The 25075-nt window shown below is 42.8% G+C and overlaps 1 protein-coding gene across 12 annotated transcripts in view; it reads left to right on the top strand.

Moving 5' to 3' along the window:
* Positions 1-23335, top strand: part of RBM20 (RNA binding motif protein 20) — a 107819-nt gene extending 84484 nt beyond the window's left edge. For 10 of the 12 annotated variants that reach the window (XM_087768183.1, XM_087768191.1, XM_087768186.1 and 7 more), the window contains 9 exons: positions 2631-2774; positions 4165-4296; positions 6158-6237; positions 7056-7743; positions 9646-9744; positions 11208-11877; positions 14301-14420; positions 15186-15307; positions 19272-23335. In XM_087768183.1, coding sequence (XP_087624309.1) covers positions 2631-2774; positions 4165-4296; positions 6158-6237; positions 7056-7743; positions 9646-9744; positions 11208-11877; positions 14301-14420; positions 15186-15307; positions 19272-19382 — 2166 coding nt within the window. In that variant the 3' untranslated portion in view covers positions 19383-23335. The remainder of the gene's footprint in view (positions 1-2630; positions 2775-4164; positions 4297-6157; positions 6238-7055; positions 7744-9645; positions 9745-11207; positions 11878-14300; positions 14421-15185; positions 15308-19271) is intronic. The other 2 variants (XM_087768184.1, XM_087768185.1) reach the window with 2 other exon arrangements.
* Positions 23336-25075: the final 1740 nt, after the last annotated feature.

Consider the following 25075-nt stretch of genomic DNA (forward strand, 5'->3'; position numbering starts at 1 on the left):
GCTGTCCATCTGCAAATAACTCTGTCCCTCTTCAAAAGGCAAATACAGTGCTGCAAGTCTCCACGCGGGCATGGAGAGCCATTAGCACTGGAGGGATGGGACTTTCAGTTTCTTATTATCTTTAGAAAAGATTCATGCGAAGCTCAAGAAAGGGATAAAGAATTTGAAAAGCAAGAAACAAAAAAAAAAATGGAAAAAAAAAAGCTATAATAAAAAATAACTGGACTGGATTGGTGAAATAATATGGCAAATGGTATGAGGTGCATTTCACTGCCGTGCATCAAATTTTTTTTTAGTAGCTGTCCAGCTGCATTGGTAAACCCCTGTAGACATCAGTTGCAAAGAAATTTAACTTAGAGTCTTATTGAAAATTACATTCAGCACTTGACCCACAACAGCTCCTCTAACTTCCTGACTGTGGATATGGAAGGTGTATATTCCTTTTCTGGCTGTGATTTACAGCTCTATTTAATTAATGGATCCAATTTAACTTCAATCAGCTGACAAGATTATTGCTTGGTACAGCCCATCGACTTCTGGTGTGAGTATGTGACCACTTCTTAATCATGAATTACAGCAGATTTATGGCACAGCATTTTAATTTAAGCCATTGCCAATTGTGAGGAGGTGGTAACATCTTACAGTCATTTGATTTAATGTACTGCTGAGCGCATATCTGAACACAGGCTCTGGAGCCGACGTGGGGAACAGCTAAGTCTTTCTAGTCCCATAGACTCTTAACATACCATCTCCTAACAGATCTAACAAAACAAACAGAAGGTGCCAGCTGACCTGGGGTGTTCCTACACTGGGACTCCATTTGCTGTCAGGAAAGTTGCCTTTTCCTCTGCTGGCTGTAGTTGTATTCTTCTGTTGTGCGCTACATGCTGCCTTGCCAGATGCACGCAGCCGTCGCTTCCTTTTCTATTCAATACTTAAGTAGCTTCATCTTTTCCAGGATCAGGTCTTTGTTATTTTTCTGCTAGAGAAAATATCTTGCTTCTGGACTTTGGCACTTCTTTGACTTACGTTAGGCACCTGGGCAGGGTCTGTAAGATGCAAGCTAAGAAGCAGACCACTGTATAATACAGGGTCTGGCTGCAGCAAAAATACACAAATGGTTAAGTGGTGAAGCCTGGAGGGAAGGTAATGGGATGAAGGTGTAAATAAGATAACATTAGCTCTGTAACTTGTGAACTTGCTGACAAGCCAAACATTTGTGATGGCTCTGGTGAACTTGATCCCACAAGATTACGTAATTTGCATCTTCCCTTGAATGGCACAATTTTAACGGAAGGTAGAGTTACTTCTTCAGTAAAATCCTAACAGCAGAGGTCATAAACAGGGAAGTAGTCTGGGAAGACTTAATCCTGGGTGAGCGATGTTTTGCATGTCATTAGCTGGGGTAAATTATGTTCCTCTCTGAGTATAACCCTGATGCCTCTTTGCACAAGGAGTGTAGAGCCTGCTTTCCATGTCAGGGAGACGGGCAGCTCTTTGGGAACTGCCCCAGCACTCCAAAATAGACTTCCACCCTTGGGAAGCGATTACCGCACTGGCAGCCGTGTGCCTGTGCCAGCCCAATTTGGGAGCTCTGCCTCTCTGCGTGCCCAGTGGTCACTCGGCCCCCAGGGGAAAAGTCCCTCCTACTGCGTGTTGTTGCAATGAGAGGGGAAAGTAGTAGGTTTTCCAATCTGAGGTACAGCTGTGTGTCCTCTCACAAATTAAATGGGGTCACCTTTACCCCCGGCCCAGGTTGTTCCACCAGGGCAGAAGGAGGATCTAAATTCAGCCCCTGCTATCCTGAACACCTCTGTAGTCACCTGAACTGATTTCTAACGTCCATAAATTCAACAGGGATTGCAGTGAGCATCTGTTTCAATTTCCAGGCGCCACCAGCACCACATAAATGGGTGGTTATGGAATACCTGAAAGGACTAATTTTTTGTGCATTGCTTGCAAATTATCTGCTAAGGGCCTTTTACTCAGCAATAGTGCATGGTGCCTTCCTGTGTGGGGAAGGCACAGAGCCCCCAGCGGGACAGACAGATGCAGACGGGGTGAGGAAGGCCGTCTGACTTGGCAGAGGAGCTGTAGGGGTTGTGCTGGTGTACCTGCTGGGTACTGGCCCCGCAGGGAGCTCGTCAGGAGGGGCTGAGACCTCCCCATGGCAGAGGCACCCTCTGTCTCCAAACACCGAGAGGCCTCCAAGCTCTGGCTGGTGCTGAGTACAGCGCAGTGGCGTGTGCCCGTGGCAGCCCAGCCCTCTGCTGTGACATGCCAGGGAGCTGAAGCCCTGGTGTCCATAAGGTTTGAGGTGGCAAGTTACCTTTTGCAGCAATATTGTTAATCCTGTTTGAACAAGAGCATCTCTTCTAGAATTCCTCTCTGGACTTTGTAACGTCTGGAGATGGAGACTCCATTGCAGGCTGCACTGCAGTTAAACATTTCCCTTCCCATTTGTATTTCTAAACCAGGATGCTAAAATGCACGGTTTTAAAGAAGGATATTTGTCCTTAATAACAGGTATGCAAAACAGAACATTTCATTTTTTGCAGAAATGTAAGGCCTTATCAAGTGAATGGAATATCTAAGGTAAAAACATTGTTTTGAGTTGTTTTTTTCCCCAGTTTCCCCAGAGGAAATCTACACTGGGTCGAGTTGTTCACATCTGCAACCTCCCCGAGGGAAGCTGCACAGAGAATGATGTCATTAACCTGGGCCTCCCGTTTGGGAAGGTCACCAACTATATCCTCATGAAATCCACTAACCAGGTACTGTGCATTTGGGGTCACCAGTATTGACGTCTATTGCTATAAAGACATATTGACAGGAAGACAGAGTCTTTGGGGAAAATCTCTTTTTTAGTCATAGAAACTTAAATATATGAAACCTGCTCTTAAAGTAAAAAAAAAAAAATTGGTGTTCGCAGAATAAGACGATGGCATAAACATGACCACTGCCTCATAGTTCTTGTTTAAAAAACCCAGAAATCTCAATGAAGAAGCATTGTAAAAACTGTACTTTTAAAAATAATGATAATAATTTTTAAAAAGTTAATAACTTGGCCTTCTTCTCTCAGCCATTTGTTAGGGTTACTTTCAGACTTCTCTTGTTCTGCTTGGGAGGTTTTTATTGCTTTCTTACCCACACTCGTAGAGCTGAACTGGGCATTGAAGAATGACTTGCATACTAGCCTGGTTCGGCTGTCCTGCACTGTTTGCTGAACTGTTGTTACAGCAGAGGCAGATCCTGCAACGGTGTAATTACAGTTACAGGCTGGTGGCAGAGCCCCCAGGCCACGGCTGCGTGGGGTGATCGGGCACACACGTGCTAAAGGAAGGCTGTGCCCTTACAGGGGGCACTGACACCTCCCTCTCTTCTAATCTGCACCGGGTTGTAGTAGAGCTCTTTCTTCAAGGTAGCTTAAGTCTAGTTTAAGTCTACCAGTGGTGGTAGGCTGAGAAGACTAGAAAATCTGCTCTCAAATACCTGCAGCAGGCAGTACAGATGGATGTAGAATCCACACCAGTCGGCAATGTTTGAGATATTGTAATGTTTCAAAATGCAGTCATTACACAGCTGTGAGTATATTCCTTGACCAGTTAAACTGCAGTCACATCAAGTGCAATTTTTGTGTAAATAAAAGTGCTAGTTAACATAATTTGGGTTTTTTTAAACTCTTTTTTGGCTTTGTTCTGGCTGCTCATGCTCTAATGTTCTGCTTTTATCTGGAGCCCTTGCAATTCTGCAAGACACAGCTGACAATCTCGGGAGCAGCGCACGCTGCAACATTGCAGTTCTGCATCCTGTCAGCAGCTGACCATGGTGTAGAAGCACCAGTGAGGAAGTGAGGGAAAGGTGATGTTTTCATATATCGAGAAAGATTAGATTCCAGGCATTTAGTTTTTAACTAAATGGGCTTCTAAAGTTGCATATAGACTTTAATAGCTGGGTTGAAACCATTATTTGCAGTTAAAAGGAGGCTGAGCAACGGACTGAGTGTTACTATTTCAGCTCCAGGGCTGGAAAGCTATCCAGTTCTGTACTATCAAGACATCTTCCATGAGAAGCATCCAAATTAAAATTATTGTGCTGCCTTTTCTCTCTTACACTTTTTCTTAATTATGTAGTAGATGTTAAAGCTCTCCCCATTTGTGCTAGGCCTTTCTGGAAATGGCTTACAGTGAAGCAGCACAAGCCATGGTGCAGTACTACAAAGAAAAACCTGCTATGATAAATGATGACAAGTTACTTATTAGGATGTCTAAAAGATACAAGGAATTGCAGCTCAAGGTAAGATAGTAATTCCTGATCAGATTTCCTGATTTTCCATGGCACGTCCTGGAGAATACACCTAAAAATCTTCGCTGATTACTGATTTCTAATTAATGCTTTAATGTTATGGAAAAAGAAATTAAGAAAGATAAATTAATGAATGTATATTGATGGTCTTTTATACTTAGCTGCTTGCTCTTGTTCTGAATTTTAACTCTTGGAAGAGACTCCATTTTCTCTGGTCCTCTCATACCATTATTTCAAAAATCCCTTCTGAGCTTCCTTCTGAGCAGGCTCCCCACATTGCTTCATCTAACAAAGATCTAAAACATAACCATGTGTAAGATACAGCATGTCAGCAAAAATAAGATGGTCCTGTCCTTTTAGTCAGGCATTAAGCCTGAAGCAGTTCTTTTCAAAGCTTGCATGCTTGAGCCATATTACAGTCTCTATACCAAGCAGTGAAGGCAGGGCTAAACATCGCACTGATTCCTTTTTCTTTCTTGTGAATGACCTAAACTAAAAGGCAAGATTTTTTTATTTTTTACATAGAGTCAGAACAGAGCAATAGTCTTTGGACTTTCTGTAGAGCGTGTGACACTTCTGATGTGGACACCTGAGTGATGTCCAAAAGTCAGTGCTCTTGTGAGCATATTTATGGAAGCTTATGTACTGCCATGTGTAATGCTAAGAGTATTTTTTTTCATGGAGGCTTGGACTGGAACTGGCAATGCAGAGCGGAAAAGCTTCATATTATCTAACACAGCACAAAGTTATTTTATAAAATAACTCTGTAATATTCCAAGTTAAGAGGTTAAGGGGCCTTTTATGAGCCTTGAGGCAAAACAATTCACTCAGATGGTTTGGTTTGACCTTTGGAAAAGTCTCTCTCTCTCTCCTGTATGTCTATAATAGTTTAAGGAGACTTAAAGGAGTTGCCAAAAGTGCATAAACCAGGGCAGTCTTTCTTTGTGTGGTATGGTGAGGGGTTCAGATATAGGGTGGCAGAGACTGTGCATCTTAACATAGAGGCGGAACAGGAATTACCCAGAAGGGTGTGTGTGTTTGCCTAGATTTCAGGAAGATCGTCAGCTTTTCCAATGGCAGTTTTTTAGGTCATGGAATTATTTTTCTCTGCACAAGCAAAAGCCCTTTCTCTTTGTTAAAAACAAACAAACAAACAAAAGTGCAAGTTGGAAGGGGGAGTATGCATGAGCTATTTACCACTACAAACTGCTCTGAGTTCCTGCATGATTATGTTGCTCAGCTGTGCATGCTCCAAGTGTTTGACGAATTGCAGCCTGGAGTAGTGCATCTTTTGTAAATGATCTTGAATCTCAAGGAATCAACACTTCCCGTACGCATCCTTCTTGCACTTAGCTTTTCTGAAGCTCTTGTGTCTAAACATAGTCTTTTAGAGCTATACTCCAGAATGAGCTAAACTCTGAGATAAAGAGAAGGCAGTTCATTCCTAGAGGGTCAGAGATAGGCTGTTATATGTATTTAATTCAAATTAATTCTAATAATATTTGAAAAAGTGTCTGGTTTGTTTCCTTTTACATCTAATTCCTAGGCAATACTCTGTAGTGAATGTGTAACAGGGAAGGACAAGCTAGTTTTCAAAGCCTGTTGCAGCAGCCAAGGGTGAGGAGACAGTGCTACAATGTAATGGAGCAAATTTTCCATTTGTATCGTTTTACTGCTTTGATCGTGTTATTGAGATACCAGCTGCAGAAGACTGTAACCACAACACTGAAACCAAATATTTCTCAGTAGTAGTATAATTGAATGATGCATGGATGCTGTTTTTTGAAGGGCAAATCACCTATATTAGCTTGGGGAGTAGTGCAGCATGCTAAAGCGTCTTTGTCTTATTTAGAAACCAGGTAAGAACGTGGCTGCTATCATCCAGGACATCCACTCGCAGAGGGAGAGGGACCTGCTGCGTGAAGTGGACAGGTAAAGTTTCTCCATAGTTTGTAACTGGGACCTGGATAAGTCTGTAAACCTGCAGGCAGAAAAAGCATTATCTGTGTCCTTCCCTCTCTTATCTCATTTCCTTTCTTAACTTGGATTTCGCTTCAAATCACTGTAAAAATATAAGTGAGTACAATAGTAGGTACAGGGCCTATATAATGAGATCAGATTGAAACTGTGCATGTTATGAACATAAATGAACTCTTTCCTCCTGATGATGATGACTCAGAAAATACTCCTGGCATGCGAAGAACACACAAATGAAGCTGTTCCCCTTTCCTCCCCCTTGAGCATAAAGGCTGGGGGTGCTGTGAGACCTAGCGGGAAGGAGCCGGTTCAGATTAAAATGTATTTGGGTATATTTCTGATCTGACTGACTTCTGGACCTTCCAGTGAAAATGGAGAGGAATCATAGTCCTAAAACATCTCTTTTAAGCAGGTGACCTTTGTCATTTTTGTCTCAGAGATGCCCTAGATGAGTGAGCATTAAGGGTACAGCCATTAGGGTCATTGTAAAGGTATTAACATATTATAAGCTTTTCATGCTAAACCCCCATGAGACACTTTTAAGAATGAATGACTATATTCTTGACGGATCTGTGGGGATTTAGTTAAGCTCTGTGGATGTGACACTGCCTTTTCTCCTGTTCACTGTGTTTGCAGCTGTGCAGTGTGTGTCTGTGAAAGGCCTGGGGTCTCAGGTTGGCAGTCCCCAGGGCAGTCCCCATGTGTTTCCAATATACAAGAACTTGGTAGACTACAGTGGGTCAGCCAGTTACAGCTGCCTTTTCCCTCTGCAGCAGGTATGGCACGGAGAGGCCCCGCTCTCGCAGCCCCATAAGCCGCTCCCTGTCGCCCCGATCCCACACTCCCAGCTTTACTTCCTGCAGTTCACCCCACAGCCCGATGGGGACCGGCAGGACCGACTGGGGAAATGGGAGAGAGTCATGGGATCAGTCCCCGTATTCTCGACGGGAAGAGGAAAGAGACAGCAGAGAATGGCGAGAGAATGGGGACGAGAAGAGGGACAGGACTGACACATGGGTACACGAGAGGAAACATTATTCCCGACAGCTGGACAAGTTTGATTTGGATGAACGGATTGAAGGAGGCAGGGGGCACAGAGAAAAATATTTAAGGAGTGGTTCCCCTGGCTCCCTTCACCCTTTATCTGGCTACAAAAGCAGGGAAGATGACTATTACCGAAAAACCTCTAAGTCAAAATCCGACAAGTTTCAGAGGCAACTGCAGGATTTACCTGGGAGATCTAAGAGAAAGGAAGAGGCAAAGTTAAGGGAACGCAGGCATTCTTACAGCGAGGATGCTGCCAGGGAGGAGGCAGCTGAACAGAAGCACAGCAAAGTGTCTGAGGGCTCCAGGCAAAAACAAAGTGATAAGAATAAGGCGAAGAAAGCTGAAAAAGACCAAGAGGAAGATGCTGCTGCTGAAGGTAGTGATGTGAAGGAAACCAAACCTCCCGAGAATGAGGTAAATAGAGATCTCAAACTGTATGTAAGAAGAAGGTAAATGCTGAAGTAATACATTTTCTGAAATATCTTAGATCAGTTGTTGTGGGTGTGGTGCTGGTGACATGCAATGTTTTGCCATGATAAAATCAGAGAATAGAGTCCTAGAAGAGATCTTGGGAGGTCATCTTGTCCACGTCTTTGCCCAGATCATGCAGATTTATTACACCGTTGTGGTGTTGGGTACCTGGACATTGTCTTTCTGTGTCAAGCATAGAACCTCTGGGTAACCAGTGAGGGGAACAGGGCAGACAACTCACAACAAAACCAAGTGACAACCTGCTGTTTGCATGCAGGTTGTGTGTGCAGGGGCAATTGCCCTACTGCTCTCTTTTCTAAGCCTGTGCAGAATACTCCATAGCTGCTTTCTCTGCATCCATCACCTCCTTCCACTGCCTGTGATGTGGATTGAATTATCTGGGAATTAAGCAGTATTTTACAGGGATGCACAATATTTGTAGGACACTACAGGGAACTGGTTGTTATACTGTTAAAATGGGGAATGAACTTTTAATGAGGAACATTTTCTTTTTGGTCAACTCAGCAGAGCAATTCGTTTCTATTAATCGTATGTCCCTACCCTCAGCTCTGGCAGGGATAATTCACACCACTCCCTTCAATGTGCTGGCAGGAATCTCCTCCTATGGCAGAACCACTGAATCAGCTCACCCGTAAAATTATGGGGTCTCTGGAGAAATACTCCCAGTTGGTAAAGTGGCAGCGCTTGTGGGTTTGATTCTCCACTGGGAAAAAGTGGAGAGGGAACAGATCAAGATGCCTCATTCGCTCAGTCCCAGTACAGCCCATGCTCATTTCCCCACCCTACGGGGATCTTGTTACTGGCTCTCGGCCACCTTGCCTCCCCCGGTCCCCCCTGGTGGTACACTGCCGCCATCCACCCCCGGGGATGCTGGCACAGGAGGCTGCAGACCTGCTTTGCTGACCGGGGGTCCACCTCTAGCTTGTGACTTTGTGCTGCCAGGGCCACCTTCGGTTGTTTTTAGTTGACCTTGTGTTCGTTCTTCTCATGTGGGAGCAAGGTTGGTGGAAATCTCTAGATCCTGTAACTCAGCTAGTCTCAGTAACAAGCAGCAGCACTACCTCATGCCATAGACATGTGTGTCTGTAGCACCTTTTGTCATCTTTCTCCTTTGGCTGGTATTTCACTGTGATGGATGGTTCCTTGGGATGAGATGTCAGAGAGAAATGTCAGACAGCATCCTAAATAACCAGTGTTGCACACTCCTCTGCATGTTTTTCAAGTTATTTTAAGGCTGCTTTGTTAAAGGCACACCTCTCCAGGGACTACAGCTAATAATTTATTTTAAAAGGAAGAAACAGGCTTGAATGTCTCGAACTCACACTTTTGCTTCGCCCCTCTTTTACCAAGTGCCAGGTAGTACTGTGGTTTTGTTCTTCCAAAGTATGAACTGTGCAAGCAGTTGCATTCTTGACTGATCCTACGTCAATAAACAAAACTGTTGAGGTCTTTTGTAGAGTTTTAACACTGCTGCTCTCCTTACCATGTCTGAGCCAACATAACAGATGTGGGTAGAGAACAGAGGAGTGGAGGCTGGAAATTTTAACGAATTCACATTCTCCCCCACCTGTCTTCTAGCCAATTCTATGATGTAAATTACATCTCTCTAATGTTGTTTAAATTTCTTTTTCTTAATTCTTACTTGTGCAGCTTTGCTAATGGAATCCAATTCTTGGGTCTTTTCCCACAGCCCAGTTGACTTGCATAAACTTTAGAAATAAAGAATGTGACCTTGTGGTGACTTTGCTTCCCTAAACCCAGAATAGAAACATAATAGAGCACCACTGTGTGTTGCCATACGTGTATATGTTGTATTTATTTTAGCTTGGAAAAGAGGAGCATGTTCCAGAGAAGAGCTCACCTTCAGCTAATAAACAAGGAAAAGAATCTGGAGAGATTCTGGAAAACACAAGAAAAGAGAAGGTTGGTGACACGTTGTTGGTGAAGCTTCCACGACAAAATGAGTGAAAACCCAGGTTTGGTAGCACATTCTCCCAACTGAAACATTAAACCCCCACAGAAAGTCATGTAAAGGGGTTGTAGAAGGGGGTTGTCTAAATTAACTTGCCTTATCTTGACCTCTGCTTTAAGGGATAGCTTTTCCTGAAGTCTCCAGAACTCTTTTTTTAGTTGCTCTTTGCCCATGTACATTGCTTCACATGCATAGCCCTTGGCACTGGCAACTGTAGGTAACGTATGCCCAAGTGAACTGTGTAACTTTGTGAACCGTGCCCAAAAGTAGATGTGGTCAGATGGTGGAGAAGGAGGGGATGAAAACTTTTCAGAACATTTGCCTTAGATGGACTATGGATAGTAGCCTCTTCTGATTGTTTCTGGTTTTAATTAAATAATGTCTGTACAGCACCCCTACTGCAGCATCGCAGTTGGGGACAGCAATGTCCTTGGAATTGCTCCAGCTTCATATCTGTAGGGTCATGGGTTGATGGTCAGATATGGAAGCTATTGATATCTGTTGCCGTAGAAAACTGATCTCCTGGCAAGAACAGTGTCAACTCCCAGAGTTTTCGTGCTGTTTTAGGATTCTAGGAGGGGAAGTGTGGGAATGGCCAAACAGGAGGAGAATACAGATTATTAATAGATTATGCGTACACGGTGAGTCTGGGAGTTGAAATCTAAGCTGCAAGTGTTTCTTAAAAGTATATATAAAAGTATATATACTTTATAATTCCAACATTTCTGAAGTCCAATGTTAGTGTCTGAGTCCTGTAAGTCTATAACTGCATGTATGAGGTATTTCAGATTATGTACCTTGGAGTATAACTGTAAAACTGATTTTTCTTAAGGTCTAGGCCAATCTCTACCAACACAGTCCCTGGCAGAGGGCTCTTGCTGGTGGAAGGAAATGACTACAGAAGGTAGCCACATTTTCTCAGTCACCGTAGGAATTTAAAGGACCTAGTCCAGCAAAATGAAAGCCACAGCAGCTAGACTGGGATTCAGTATACTCTCATTGTGCTGCCTGTTGCTCACCACCCTGGGATGGACGTAGAGGAAGGGGAGAGGTTCATTTCCTTGGGGATGACAGTGTAGAGTCGGTTGCATAATAAAGTATAACAGGTTGTGCCTTGTTCCACTGCTTACAGAAAAGTAAGGAGCAGGGGATGGGAGAGACTGTAATGCCCAAGGCAGTTACAGGATCTCCACAAAGTGAAGTTTGTGTGATAATTAAAAAGAGATTGCTTGTCCTTGTGCATGAGGTTTAAAATCAGAACACCAGGGCATATTGTTCTTTGAAACTAAAATACAAGAGCGGCTAGGCATGGCCAGATCGAAGTTCTTCCTGGTTACTGATGTTCAAAGCCCACTTTTTAACAGTGGTGATTTATAATCACTGTTCTCTCAAATGTTTTACATCTTTGTGACAGGACCGAGACTGGGACAGTGGAAGTGAGATAGAAGGTGAGACCTGGTATCCTGCTAACTTGGAAGAATTAGTGACAGTAGATGAAGTGGGCGAAGATGATTTAATTATGGAGCCGGATATAACTGAACTTGAAGAAATAGTACCAGTTGATCAAAAAAATAAAACTGCTTCAGAAATGTGTCCCTGTATGTCAACCATGTTAGAACTGAAAAACGATCACAGCCACTTAACCAGGAGTGAAGACAAATTTGCTCATAAAGCTTTAGAAACAAACTTCAGATCAGCAAAGGGCAGCGTAGCTTCTAGCGGCTGTCAGGATGATGATGAGGATGATGATAATGAGGATGCTGTAACTGAAGCATCAAGCCTAAATCTGGACCCTGAGCAGAAGCCAGAGGAATTGCAAGAAGACCAATCTGCTAAGGAGTCTGATCCCCAGCAGAAGGAAGGAAAAATTGATAAGAGCTCTGACACTCGCTTGGAGCCCGAAGATCACCATATACCTTCTGTTCATCTGAAAGAAGAGACTCTCCAGCTCCCTGATACATTTATAGATGATTACAAACAGATGGGATCACAAGGAGCTGAGAGCAGAGAAGTTATGGAAATGCTTGTTAAAAACGCTAGTGAAGAAACAAGACACGGAAGCCAAGAGTGTCCAGAGGCCAAGGGTAAATACTGTTTTTTTTCTTTTCAGCCCACAGAAAGCCTTGCATGTTTTCTCTGACAGTAGACTGAAATTTATTGCTAACGAGAATAAATGTTGCTAATAGTATCAAGATTTGTCCTTGGAGCAGCTCAGTAAAAGAACCCCGGTGCCTTTCGCCAAGCTAAACCATTAGAGGCTCTTAGCTGAATAGTGTAAAGGAAATATGATAAGCAGCTTGCAAGCTTTCTGAAAGGCATAAGCTGCTATAATTGTCATGTCAAGGTTCACATGAGTTTAGCTGAACTCTTTCAGTGCCCTGCTAAATTTATTTTGAATTGTCAATGAAATGAGTGACAGTCTCTGAAGGTCAACAGCAAAGTATCTGTAATGTCTGGCTGGCTCCTGGACAAGGTGGGTATTCTTACACACTGTACTGAAGCATTAGTAACATGGAAATCATCCGTAGATTGTTACTTCTCAGTCCCTGTTCACGCAAATATGTGCCTTTTGTCAGGACTTGCCTTATCATCTCCTGTTATCCACCGCATGCTGCCTTTAAAATAACTGATAGGACATGCTGTGAGATAATGCCAATAAATGTAATGATGGCTGCCTATTAATATTTTAGCTGTCAGGAAAAAAGAGGTCTTGAGTGTCTGAAAGTGAGCTCAGTTCCTCGTCACACTTTCAAATGAAACTTGAGCGAATGGGCTGTGTATAATGAGGCGAAGTGGAAAACAACACAGAGCGTGTTGGCCAGGAATGCTCCTTTTTGTTGCTACTGGAGTCCGTGTGATGGAGAAGGATTTGTGAACAGAAGTTGCTGGAAGATTTTTGAGGGTGCAATTTTCCACCAGAAAATGCTGGAACATTTAATGTGAATGTCTGATTGAACTAACTTCTTCCTTCAGGACAGATTTGAAACTTGCTCAGTTTTCAATGCTGTTTGGCCTCAAGACCCCTTGCCAGGCTTTGCATATTTGGAGATAACACTACCATGCAAACTCCCTGGGACTGGGGATGGTGAGGTTGGCTCCCGTGGGCTGCCCACTTCATGGACAGCCAGCTGGCAAAAGAGTTGGGTATCTCAAGAGCACAGTTACTTCGGTGTTTTTAGCATCTCAGCTTCCACCTTGACTGCAGGGAGCCTGGAAGCTCCAGGGGAGCTTGTGCTTCCCAGGTTTCTGCCATGGGCTTGATATCTGGGATCTGCAGTGCAAGGCTCCAGGCTCTCTGCAAATGCAGCTGCCAGCTCAGAAGCCCAGAAATCAACTTAAGTGGGACTTAAGTTGCCACAAAGGCCCTGGGTGTCTTAAGAAGAGCTAACTGAAGCTTGCAGGTTTTCCAGGATCTCTGCTGCAGATTTGGAAACCTGAGATGGGCTTAAAGTTAACTTGAAAGCCAACCAGTCAGGATTTTATATTATTTTCTTTTAAATCATGTAATAGACATATTTAAAACAATGAAGAAAAATTCATTCTCATAGCAGAAATTGCAGATCTTTGAACTACAGACTTGAAAGACAGGAAGGGTTTGGTCTGGGCAAAAATATATTTATTTTATGAGAGAATATATCCCTTATCTAGGTGAAATTTGCAATGCAATAGAAATTTTGTCAAGGTAAGGGAACTAGTTCTTTGTTGTAAGAACTGAAGAATATGAATCAGACGAGTTTATCTGTAATTCTCTTGCTCTGTGATAACATTTTTTTTTTTTTTAAATAAAAGCAATTCACATGTTGGGAAGGGAGAACATCTGTTCTTTTGACTGGCTTTATCTGCCTCAGCAAATCAATCCACTTTTTTCCACACCTTGAATCTCCTGCCTGTGTCCGTTAATGTCAGTCAGCAGGGACCAACAATCCCATTCCTACTGGCCAGGAACCAAAATCTTCAAGTGGCCAAGAGTGATAAAGCAGAAACTATCCCTTGGAGAACTGAGGATGGGAGAATGGCTCCAGGGAGAAGATGACAATGGTGTTGCAGGGGTCCTACCAGAGGAAGGTTTGCTCTGCCCATACAGCTCCTTAGGCAGTTTGGGGATTTGCTCTCAGCAGGTCCTGCTGGCCCCCCCTGTGTTAGCCCAGCTCCATCACTGGTCCTGCAATACCACACGTGGTTACGGAGCTGCACCTGGACCACGCTTGTGCCAGAGGGATGTACAATGTTATAGGACTATTTAGAGATTAAAATATGAAAAGAAAAAACGTAATGAAATTGAAATTAGAAATAGAAAAATCGTCTACTGGGAGAAATAGGGGTGACTGCACAGTGTAGTATAGCTGTTGGAGTTGCATTGAGTAGGCCTCTGATTTGAATGTAAAAGCATTTTTTCCAGATTTTACTTCATTTATAGATCCACCCAGAAAGTGTTCCCAAGAAGTTTACAAACGTCTCTTTAAACTAATAAACTGTTTTCATTCAATACATTTATTCATTTGTTAAGCAAATTCTAGGTACCTGGAAATGAGATCTCTGGAATACCCGGAGGTAGAGGCTAAAAGAAGGCATTCTCCACCAGGCTGGGAACAAGAGGACGTCTTCACCGAACTCAGCATTCCCCTGGGTACGTTCGGACGCCCAGGCTGCCCTCAGCCTGCGATGCCGCCCACTGCAATACCTAGAGCTTACAACAAGATGTCACTTTAAGGCTACTTGCTATATTTATTTTTCAGAATAGATGTGAGGAGAGCGAAGGAACAGGGTATATGACAGAGGGGTAGCTGTTGAAAGAAATAGGCTTTTGATTATAGATCATTGCTAATTTCACTCCAGATGAATGGCAAAAGATAGCTGTTAATGTCGCTGATGAGATGAAATAAGTTCCCTTGGACTATATATGAAATGTATAAGAAAAATACTTACTAATTTAAAAGTCTTTGTCATAAAAGTATTGATTATACTTTTAGTATAAGCAAAAGTATTGGTTTTACTGTGTAAACACTGATCATGAGTAAAACACCTGGAAGAAGTACATCCTAAAGAGCAATCTGTGTAACTTAAGCATGAATTTACTGCTAATAAGTGCTATTGCTATTCTAGCCCTTGAGGTTACACAGTGAAGTTTCCAGTCAACATTATGCATGAGAAGGTACATTTTTAAATATGCATAATATCTAAGAAAGAAGTGGAAGGTGTATTTGCAATGCACAGGATTTTAAACTGTAGCTCAGTATTGCAAAATTAGGGAAATCAGAGAAGTGAATCCAGGATTCAGTCTTCATATCTGTGCCGTTTAACTAAACAGCAACTTTTTTCTTGGAAAACAAGTTTCTTGTAGAGGGGAAGGGTTTCAAGTGACATTTTAATGTAATTCAGAATTTCTCCACAGGTGTGGAATTTGTGGTGCCTAGAACTGGGTTTTACTGCAAGCTCTGTGGACTCTTCTACACAAATGAAGAGACAGCAAAGACAAGTCACTGCAGAAGTACTGTTCACTACAAAAATCTTCAGGTAAAAACACACTTGAAGCTAGCTAACAACTAGCTCATGGGGTGGATTGTGCGTAAAATAGATGATACGACAAAAAAATTCATTTTTATTCTGTGGACAGAGTTCAGATGAAGTGAAATTTAGATAAGCAAAACTTTTCAGTAGTTCCAAATGTTAGCACACTAATTTCTCACTCCCAGATCCTTGAAATCAGCTTCTGGATCATAAATAAAATGGGGCCAGGTGATAATTTGATCTTCTCATCTACATTTGGTCCTTGTCACTAGCACAGCATGCAACTCAGATCTTTAATTCTCTGTTCTTGAGGGTCCCAGACGTTTCTATCACTGGGACTGAGCCCAGCAGCAGCCTTTCTTATTTCTTAATTTCAGGACCATTAAACATGCCACTTGTTTAATAATGTTGCCAGACTTATTTTTGCATTAGCGTGAATTTCTGCAGCATGTTTCAGCACGCGGTACTTTGTGCCGCACAGGCTCTCCGAGGCATTTCCTGTGACCTGCTGAAATCCCCTCCCTGTGCTACAGAACAGCACAGCGGTTCAGCCGCGCAGAACACCACCATCGAATAATTTCTGTAAGGATATGCAGAAGCATGTAATTACTTGTATGGTTTCCATAAGAATATACCATAAGCACATCAGCATTTGATAACAGCACGCAGAGACCACAGGTGCTTGCAGTTCAATCAAAAGACCCTACCTTTATTGCTTTTCAGATGCACAGCTGATAGCATCAGTCATGACAGCGTGAGCATTCGCTGCCCTGTGCTGAGGACTCCTCAGAGGAGGTAGCCTTGCCTCTCATCTCCTTGAGTCCCTGCCTGTGTGCAGGGTGTGTACACTGCAGAAGACACTTTCGTTGGCATTTGCATACTCTTAGCAGAAGTCATGAAAGAGCAAAGCGAAACTGCTCCTTCTTTCTCTGTTCTTTCCCTCTGCCCATAGTAAATGCTGGAGCTCTGCTTCTCTTCAAGGACCAGCTATCTTTCCCTAGCTGACTAGTAGGCATTGGCTTTTCTAGTGACACTCACAGTCAAATAATTTCTCTGGGAGAATTTTCTTCTTGACTTTCCTGAAGTTATGTAGCTGTAATCATACAAAGGCCTCTGGCTTTCAAAGACTGTGTCTGCAGAGCTGCGATGCTTGCTAATAATGGATTCTCCAAGTGTAAGCTTGAAAAACAGGTGCCCAGTTTGCATGCCTTTTTTTGCTTCACACAAAAAAATCCAGAGGGATTCACCAGAGGTGGCACCACTCAGTGCAGGCTGTCCCAAAGAAACTCATGCTAAAGCAAAGATTGCAACTCCAACCCCTGCCCCTGGCAACTGGTCCCATGGGAAGAAGAGGGATTTTTTTCATTTTCTAAGTTGTTTTGTTAAAGTCATAGAAAAAAAGGTCCAAATAAAACTGAATCAGTGGGAAAAAAACCTCTTTTTCTCCCCGTTAAGACATTTCCCATGAGCACCTTGGTAGGTATCTAACACTGATGAGATAAAAGAACAAAGACCACAAAAGCTGTTAAAATTAAATCCATTGAATATGGTAATGAAAACAGACTGTTCTGTTGAGCCGTACCTCTTATCTTACTAAATGGAGGAAGTAAATGTCTCATCCAACTTTTGCCCGCTCAAGTGGAAACTCAGCAAATTTTAAATAATTGTTCTGAATTACTAGAACCGTTGTAGTTGCAATAATGCTTATTTATGCACTCTGCAAAAAATGTCAGTCTTCTGTGATGATGCAATTTAATGAGTGTATCCACCAAAATACAAACTATGGACTCTTAACGTTTACTGTGTGTGAAGCTATGGGACTGCTGCTGCAGACTTTCTGTTGTCTTACCTACATGACAAATACCATTGTCCAATGACAACGACATCGTCCCAAATGCTCTCATGGCTATGAGTCTTTTATAGTTGATTTGCTATTTGTCGTCTTGCACGTGAACTCCTTGGAGCCACGTCCAAAATGTATGTTCAGTGTTTGGATTTGAACGCAAAACTAAACAGTTTGTTTACGGGTTTTCTTCCAAAAGCCTTGCTTAGATGACGGTGATTTTGTCTTGAAGTAAAATAGTCAACCTCAGCTGAGTATGGTGCCTCTTGAAGAACAGCAATCACTGAAAAAAATCCAACTGTTTCTTTGTCAGCCTTGCAGACTTCTTGTAATTTTCCATTTTCTTCAGCTTAATAAATGATTTTCCCAGGTGGTATTTATATTTACAGATCCAGTACATTTTCCATGTCCAAAAAAATCCATCATTTGGCCACGACTCCCACCACTACCACAAAAAGCTCTCAGATTCATCTGGTGTAAGCTACCTTGGCAACTCAGTGCAGCATTTTATCCTGTTTTCCACTGGCTTTATGCAGTATTCATCAAAACTTGTACTTAAATGAAAAAATATATTTCCTTGACTGTCATTTTGCTATAAATTAATCTGCATGTCTGGTCTGTGAACTTCAAAATTGGCGTTTGTGGTACTCACATGATAGCTGACAACATCAGCTAAAGGTGGTGGATAAACCTCAGTCTTATTTTGGTGGGTAATCATTAAAGAACAAAAACGCATGGGTTATCTGATCCAATGACAAGCGTTAGTGATTTATTACAGTTCATGGTGTACGGATCACTTCTCCCAGCCTTTATGGATCCTATATCTCTGTATACTACTGCAACATTTACTCTGGCTTTCTGCCACATGGCATTTTGTACCCAGGGATCAAGATTGAGAGTTGTGTAATTTCCACAGCCAAATCTCTATATTCAGAGTAACAGGGGTGCAGTCATCATTTTGTCACAGGTATGCCTGTTCATCACTGTTACTGAGTCCCTTTCAGATGTACCTCTTACATCCAAAACTTGTATTTACATGAGACAACCTGGCAATCCTAACACAGCCCTCCGTTTTTTTACATCCATTTCTCATTTCACCTCTTCCCCATGGATGCCAAAGAGTAAACTGTACTCTGGGGGAATCCTGCAAATAGATAAAATTTTGCAGTGATGTGAGATGGTCTTCTCAAAACGACTCAGAATGAATAATCAGCCAGAAAAGAGAGTTTTATGATCCTAATAATGTGCAGGTCAGTTATTCTTGCATGTGGGATATGCATAAGTCATTAATAAGAACATCTCTCCATTATTATGTGGGAATTTCCCATGTGTCTCTCTAGACTAGCTGCTGCTGAAGAAGCCTCTTTCCATCCATTTCTAGGTCTGTTGACCTTGAATAAATACTTTGAGCACCATTTTCAGACCCACACCAGTTCATCTTCCATTTTGTGTGCAGCTCTGCCAACTCAGAGCACTGCCAGAAGGCTGAAAGCCTCATTGGCCATGTCTGTATTTTTAAATCACACTGAGTACTTAAAGCACTGAAAGGCTTTAGCTTAGAGAAACACAATAAATGTAAATACTCTAGCCAGACTGCTAAATTGTGTTAATTATTATTGAGTTTGATTATTCCCTTAAAACAAATGTTGTTGTGCAAAAGGTATATCTCTGAACTGGACATGCTGAAAATGTAATATGCATGCTTTAAATTGTGACTTGGAAACTGTGTCCATTTTCTGACATACCAGTCTTACACTAGCATAATTCAGTTGACTAACTCCATGGAGTTAGTACCTGCCCTATAGCATATGCGAGTAGAGAGTTTGCAAGCAGAAAAGATGAGGTCTAGTTACACAGACTGATGGGGAGTCGTGGTCCTCCTGGCTCTGTCACCAGTTCCCCGTATGGCACAGAGTAAATCACTGAACTTCTGAGGCTTTCCATGTATTAAGGTAGTTTGCCTGACACAGCTATATTTCCTGGCTTGAATTTTCATGAAAATGGGGCTTCTATGTGTTTTCTTCCCATTTGAGATGCTAGGTGTGAGAGCTCTGAACAGGCATAAAGCATCCCATGTTGAATAATCTCAGTTCTGGTAACAATGCTTTGTTTCTGATGTGATTGCAGAAGTATCTATCCCAGCTGGCAGAAGAGAGTCTGAAAATGAAGGAAGAAGGCAGCCATCTGCCTCAAGATGACACTGGCATTGTTCCTCACTTTGCGAAGAAAAAACTATGATGTGGATGAACTGGAAGAGCTATAATGAGTGAATGCTGATACTTTATTTTTTTTTATTTTTATGATACAACTGTCAATTTGCACTGTACAGAGGAGGGGAAATAAAGAGCATGTTCCATGCATCTATGCCCAGAGTGCCATTAAAAACCAAAATGCCTGAAACTGTTTCCCACGGTGAAGCAATGCTGGCATATCTGTAAGAAGTGGAGCAATTCTTTCTCACACTCTGCGTGCTGGGAGTGGTTTCCTAGATTAAATCAGAATTCTCAGGGATTCTTAAAGTTTTAATTCTGATGTGACACATCAGGTCAGGCGGAGTATTTAGAAGCACTCAGCATCCTCCAGTGGACGCTGGAAGGAAAGGAGATGCGACTATAAATAGGCTTTAATGTTGCTTAAAATATCTTCAGCCATTCACTCATTGCCCAGTGAGAAGTAGGATTTGCATAGGACATCTAAAGCCATTGTGCTAAAATTAGTCAGTAGATGGCATAATACAAACCCCATCAGCATCCACCTCCATGTGTCTTAGAGCTTGGTGAAATGATCAAATGTTTGTGTTGTTAAGCCCTGACTGTGTTGTACGAATGCAGAGGGAGCCGCAGTCTGTCCCAGGGACCTTACAGCCTGAACCCAGCGCAGTGAGAGCAATTCGAACGCACGGGCTGACAGCTAACCTGCTCTGGTTTCCAGCATTTTCCATGTTGTGATCAGGATGTTCTCCAGGTACCGTTGTGTTTGAAACTCTTCTTTTTGATAATTCTAAAGGGTGCCAACTTTGAGTCTTACAGACTTGAAACTCTCATGAGAGGCGTTTTAAAGTGCCACATGTTCGGACCATGTCTCTTTTAGACATTCAAGATCCTTGCTTTTGGGGTCTTTTTGTTTTCTTTCAAGCTTGCTTTTCCTCAGCTTGGCAACATTGAATTTTCCTGGTTTTCATGGAAAGACGCCAGACTTTTAATATTGTTTTTGTATTTTATTTCCCTGAATTTTTTAAGGCAAATGCAACAACTGATGGCTCACAGAGTGCTGCACTGAGAACACAGGATGCACCAGCAGCTCTGGCATTATTATGAGCTATTGTTTCTGCACAGTTGTTGCTTAGTAGTTTGCAGAGTCCCTTTGAAATGCACTGTACAAGTTTCTGGTTCATTTCAATAGGGCTTTGTGTAGCAAAGTGAATGCGTACGCAAACCATTGCCAGAATTGATCCCGGAGTTATGCTTTTATAAAACGCTCCACGCAATCTAGACAGATGGGGATTTGCAGATGTATTTCCACTCTTTGCCTGACTCTAATATTCATCATGGTATGTTCTGTAAAAATTGCTGGTGCTGGATGTCCTGTTTGATGTTGTGGAGAGGAAATAGTTTCCCAGAAGGTTCTAGCCATCCCTAAGAACAATGTGGATGTCGCAAAATATTGCAGAGTGGCTAAATTGCCAAAACTGCTTCCACCAAAATATTCGTTCCATTATTTCTTGTGCCAGCAGCGATGCTTGTTCTCTGAAGTACCCTGTGGCCAGGCAGTGTGTCTCAGAGGTGCCTGGTGTTGCCTGAAGCCCTGTTCCATTTCATGGCCTGTGCTTTCCACTCATTTTTACCAGAGGTGGGTTCAGATTTCATATTTGGAATTCCTGCTTCTCGCAAGCTGAGGGATTCTTTGCATCCCAGATTCAGATGTGACCTATCCAAAAGACAAGGGGAAATTAAAAACATTACAGCCTAAATCCTCCTTTGTCCAGACTTGAAGTATGTTAAGACTTGGGTCCATGTGTCACTTAAATCAGCTTTTTTTTTGTTTTTCCCTATGGAAAAAAATAATATTGCAAACGAGGTATTTTTCCTTCAAGGGTTGGGTTTTTCTTTGACTCTTTGTTTTTCACATTGCAGTGAAATTTGAGGACAGGGCTGTTAGGGCGAGAGCTTGTATCGCAAGCTGTAAGATTACGAAAATGGCAGTAAAGATTGTGCAATTGTCTTGTAAAGCACAGCTCTCAAGCTGGTCATGTATCATCTGACTGTGAAGCTCCCTTCATGCCCTTCAGCATATTCTGAGCATAAGGGAAGGAAATCACTACAAATGCAAGCATCAAATCTTTGAAGCTAACCCTGCTATCAAATTGGGGCTCTCACCGGCCTAATGGGAGCTTGTTAGACCATGTGGTTAGGCTTAATTGGATGTGAGACATAGCTGACTGTATATCAAAGTCATATGCCTCCAGCAACTTTATCCCCAGGTAACCTCAAATGAGAAAAGTATCACTGTTATTATTCTTTATTTGTATTGCAGTAGAAGCTACGGGTCCGCTGCCTTTATTATAGGCACAGCACAAATCCACAACAAAGACTTTCCCAGGCCAAAAAGCTTTAAATCAGACTTTCCAAAAACAGACAACAGGTGGATACAGGCAGGCAGGGAAGGCAGTAGGTAACCATGAGATTTTGACTGGCAGCAGCAGAATAATTAAAATGAGTGTTTACCCAGGGGCTTATTTTTGGATTTACGGGAGATGATTCAAACTACTTTCCCCATCCTCTGGTTCTGAACCAGGATCACTCCCATTCTTCACAGCTTGCATATTTAAACTCCTTTGTTCACCTGGCCAGCTGCATTAGACACGCAAAATCCTTTCCTCAGAGTGGGCCTTGGTATCCTTCAGTCCCCCATTGCTTAAGTTTCAGTTTCCATCCAGGGCTCCAAAAGCTGGAGTCCTGACCGAGGCTCACTGGGAACTGTCCTGGCTCCAGATAACCTTGTTTGGGTCATGGATACAGGCCCTAGCTTGCCGCTGAGGAAGGAGAAGGCTCCAGACGGCATCTCTGCCCTGCGTAGTTTCCTCTTCTGGAGGGAGCTGACTCAGGGGAGTGATGCAGGTGCAGTGCCCAGCCCCGCAGACGTGATCAGACCCAGACATTTGTAGAGGTGGTTTGGACACCCCGTGGCTTTGGGCTCTGTCCTGACACAACAGCAATCTGCAGAATCCTGGGTACAGCCAAACGGGCAATTCCCCTTCTGAGAAGGTCGTTTCTCCCCCTAAAACTCAACACTTGAAAGCAGTTAAAAGCAATCCCAAGTCTCAACTAGCTCCTAATGATCCCTATGATCAGTTTTCAGCCTGATGCACTTTGAGAACTCGGAGGTAATCTCCTTCCCTCTCCAACAGGCCATCATGCAATGCTGACAGGCACTCAACTCCTCAACTTCTCTCTACTACCTATTCTGCTGAGGAAGAAGGCCACTGTAGGCAGCCGCTTACCTTTCTCAGCTGGTGTAAAAATGTGTTGTTTCTTTTGGTTTATTATATTTAAAATCTTGACTTTTTTTTTTAGTTGGCATAATTCATCATCACTATAATCCACGCTGTTTATTAATACATATATATATATATATATATATAGCACAAAGCAGGCTCAGGTCTAGCCAAATAAATATCGATATTTAAAAAGGAGCTTCCTTTATATATACAAACCATTTCAACACATCTCAACCAAAGATTGCACTTTTTGAATAGGGACTGTGTTTTTCATCTTTGTGAAACCTGTATTGATCTCAAATAGTCTTTAATGTCAATCATCTGCAACTTACTTTCTTTGGAGTAAAAAATAAAAGAATTAAACATTTGCCCCATAAGATTAGACAAAGTCTCATATTGGCTTTAACACTAAATTAGTGTTAGGCTGGTTATATTCAGGGTTTTTCTATTCTCTAAGGATTAAGGCTGTGATTTGTTGAATTATACTTGAACTGGACCAGATGTACTATTTATTGAGCTTATATAATCTTGTTAATTTAAGTTTTGGCTTGTAAACAGTTGGAATTTGTTAGTACTTGTTTTAATTATGTAGGAACTGTCACCAATATTAACTGATCTGTGTAACTGATTGCAAAGTGTTTCAATTTGTGTTTCTTAAAAAGAAAGATTTTAATAAAGAGAATTATGAAGTATATACATTGGTGGGCAATTGTCCCAGCAACAACATGCTTCTAGCTTCCCAGGGGATCTATTAATAACCAAAATGACTAAAAGATAGTTTGGGGGTTAAGAAGGAAGCAGGAGGCCAAAATGTTTGCTTTTAAATATAATTTCTAGAAGTTGTGATTCTTACCAGGTAGCTCCTGCCATACAGATCGCAAGTGATTGCTGTCATCTGGTGCTGAAGCTGAAGTGAACACATCTCAGCGGTTCACTCTCTGATTGTTATTAATTGTTATTACCCACTCCCGCCCCTCTAGCTATGTCCTCACTTCCCTTTTTCTCTTTATTTCTGAATGAACTGGGCAAGCTGTCTGTCCCCACCGGCTTTTCTCTGTCTCCATCCAGGTTGTCTTCTCAGCCTTCTGAAAGCACCATAAAAAATCGGCCCCAGCCAAGCACCTTCTCCACCTCATCTCAACCTAAGTCCCCCCGTTTGCCCATTTACCCTGTTTCCCTTGGGCTCTCCCTCTGCCTTTGCTGATTTTTCTTCTTTTCAGCAGACTGTCCTCCCCGGCGCCCTCCCAGCTCCACAGGGACCTTTCCCACTCCCTGTCCTTCTCCCTGGCTCACCTCCATCGCCAGCTACCGGAGCTCCTAGGAGAAAATACCCAGCCTCAATCAGGGTGATGTAAAGACGTGCTTATATTAAATATTTAAAGAATGCAATGAGGACAAAAGCTGAGGGGAAACTTCACCACCAGCTTTGATGAATTCACTCAGCAGAAAACACTAGAAGGAGAACTGAGACAAGGCAATGTCCAGTCCATGTGCAAGGCAGGGCATGGGGCACCATCAGAGCACGAGCTATGGCTCCCGCCACCCGCCGAGGGAGGGAGGTGGGTCTGTCTGCCCCACTGAAGGGACAGGGAAATGGGTCATGGGCAAAAAGACTGGCACTTGGGTTTTCTGACTCCCCAATTCATTAAATCAGTGCTTTAACATCTTTTAAGTAACTGTTTTGCAGCTGAGGCACACATGTAATGTATTTTAAGCACAAATGGTTTCAGTTCTTCTGTCCTGGATGTACTGAAACCTTCGTACGTGTGATTTTGATACCATCTCATCGCAACTATGAATCTGTCTCGCTCTAGAAATCAGGCAAATCAATTTTCTAAGTGTTAACTTGGCATCATATATCCGTAACAAAAAAAAAAAAACAAACAAACTGTGGTCTTCAAAACATAATGAGTTTCCAGTCCAGATTTTGTCACACTTAATTTTCTTGGTGGAAAGGGGAACTCAGGTGTGTAACACTTCACAGGTGAACACCAGCCTGTGCCCAAATACCAGCTTGGCCTTTTGACACAAGGCTGTGACCAGTCTCACCTGGAGAGCCAGGCTGTAACCCAGCCGTCCTGCCTGACCGCCAGAGCTGTCCGAAAACATGAGCCCTCCTTGGGAAGCTGACCGGGAGGGAGGGCAGGGGTGCGCGGGGAGCTGGGGACGGTGCTGCCTGCTCTGGATCAGGCCGCTGTGGGGCTCGGCCGGCGGGCATGCTGCCCTGACGCAAGTGGGGCCGAGCTGATCGGCAGCTGGCTGCAGCGCACGCTGGTGTCACGCGAAGCGGCCTCCCTCCGCCTGCTTTTCCACGCTGATGCAGCCTGGGACTCCGCCGTGTTTGTGCAGGTGGCAGCGAGGGCAGCCCAAGAGAACAGGTTTGCCTTTGCTTACTTTTCTAAACCTGACTCCACCAATCTCCAATTATCTATGT

Source organism: Nipponia nippon, unplaced genomic scaffold (genome assembly GCF_047370975.1).
Source record: "Nipponia nippon isolate SJK-2023a ecotype South Korea unplaced genomic scaffold, ASM4737097v1 scaffold_3, whole genome shotgun sequence".
Classification (NCBI taxonomy): Eukaryota; Metazoa; Chordata; class Aves; order Pelecaniformes; family Threskiornithidae; genus Nipponia; species Nipponia nippon.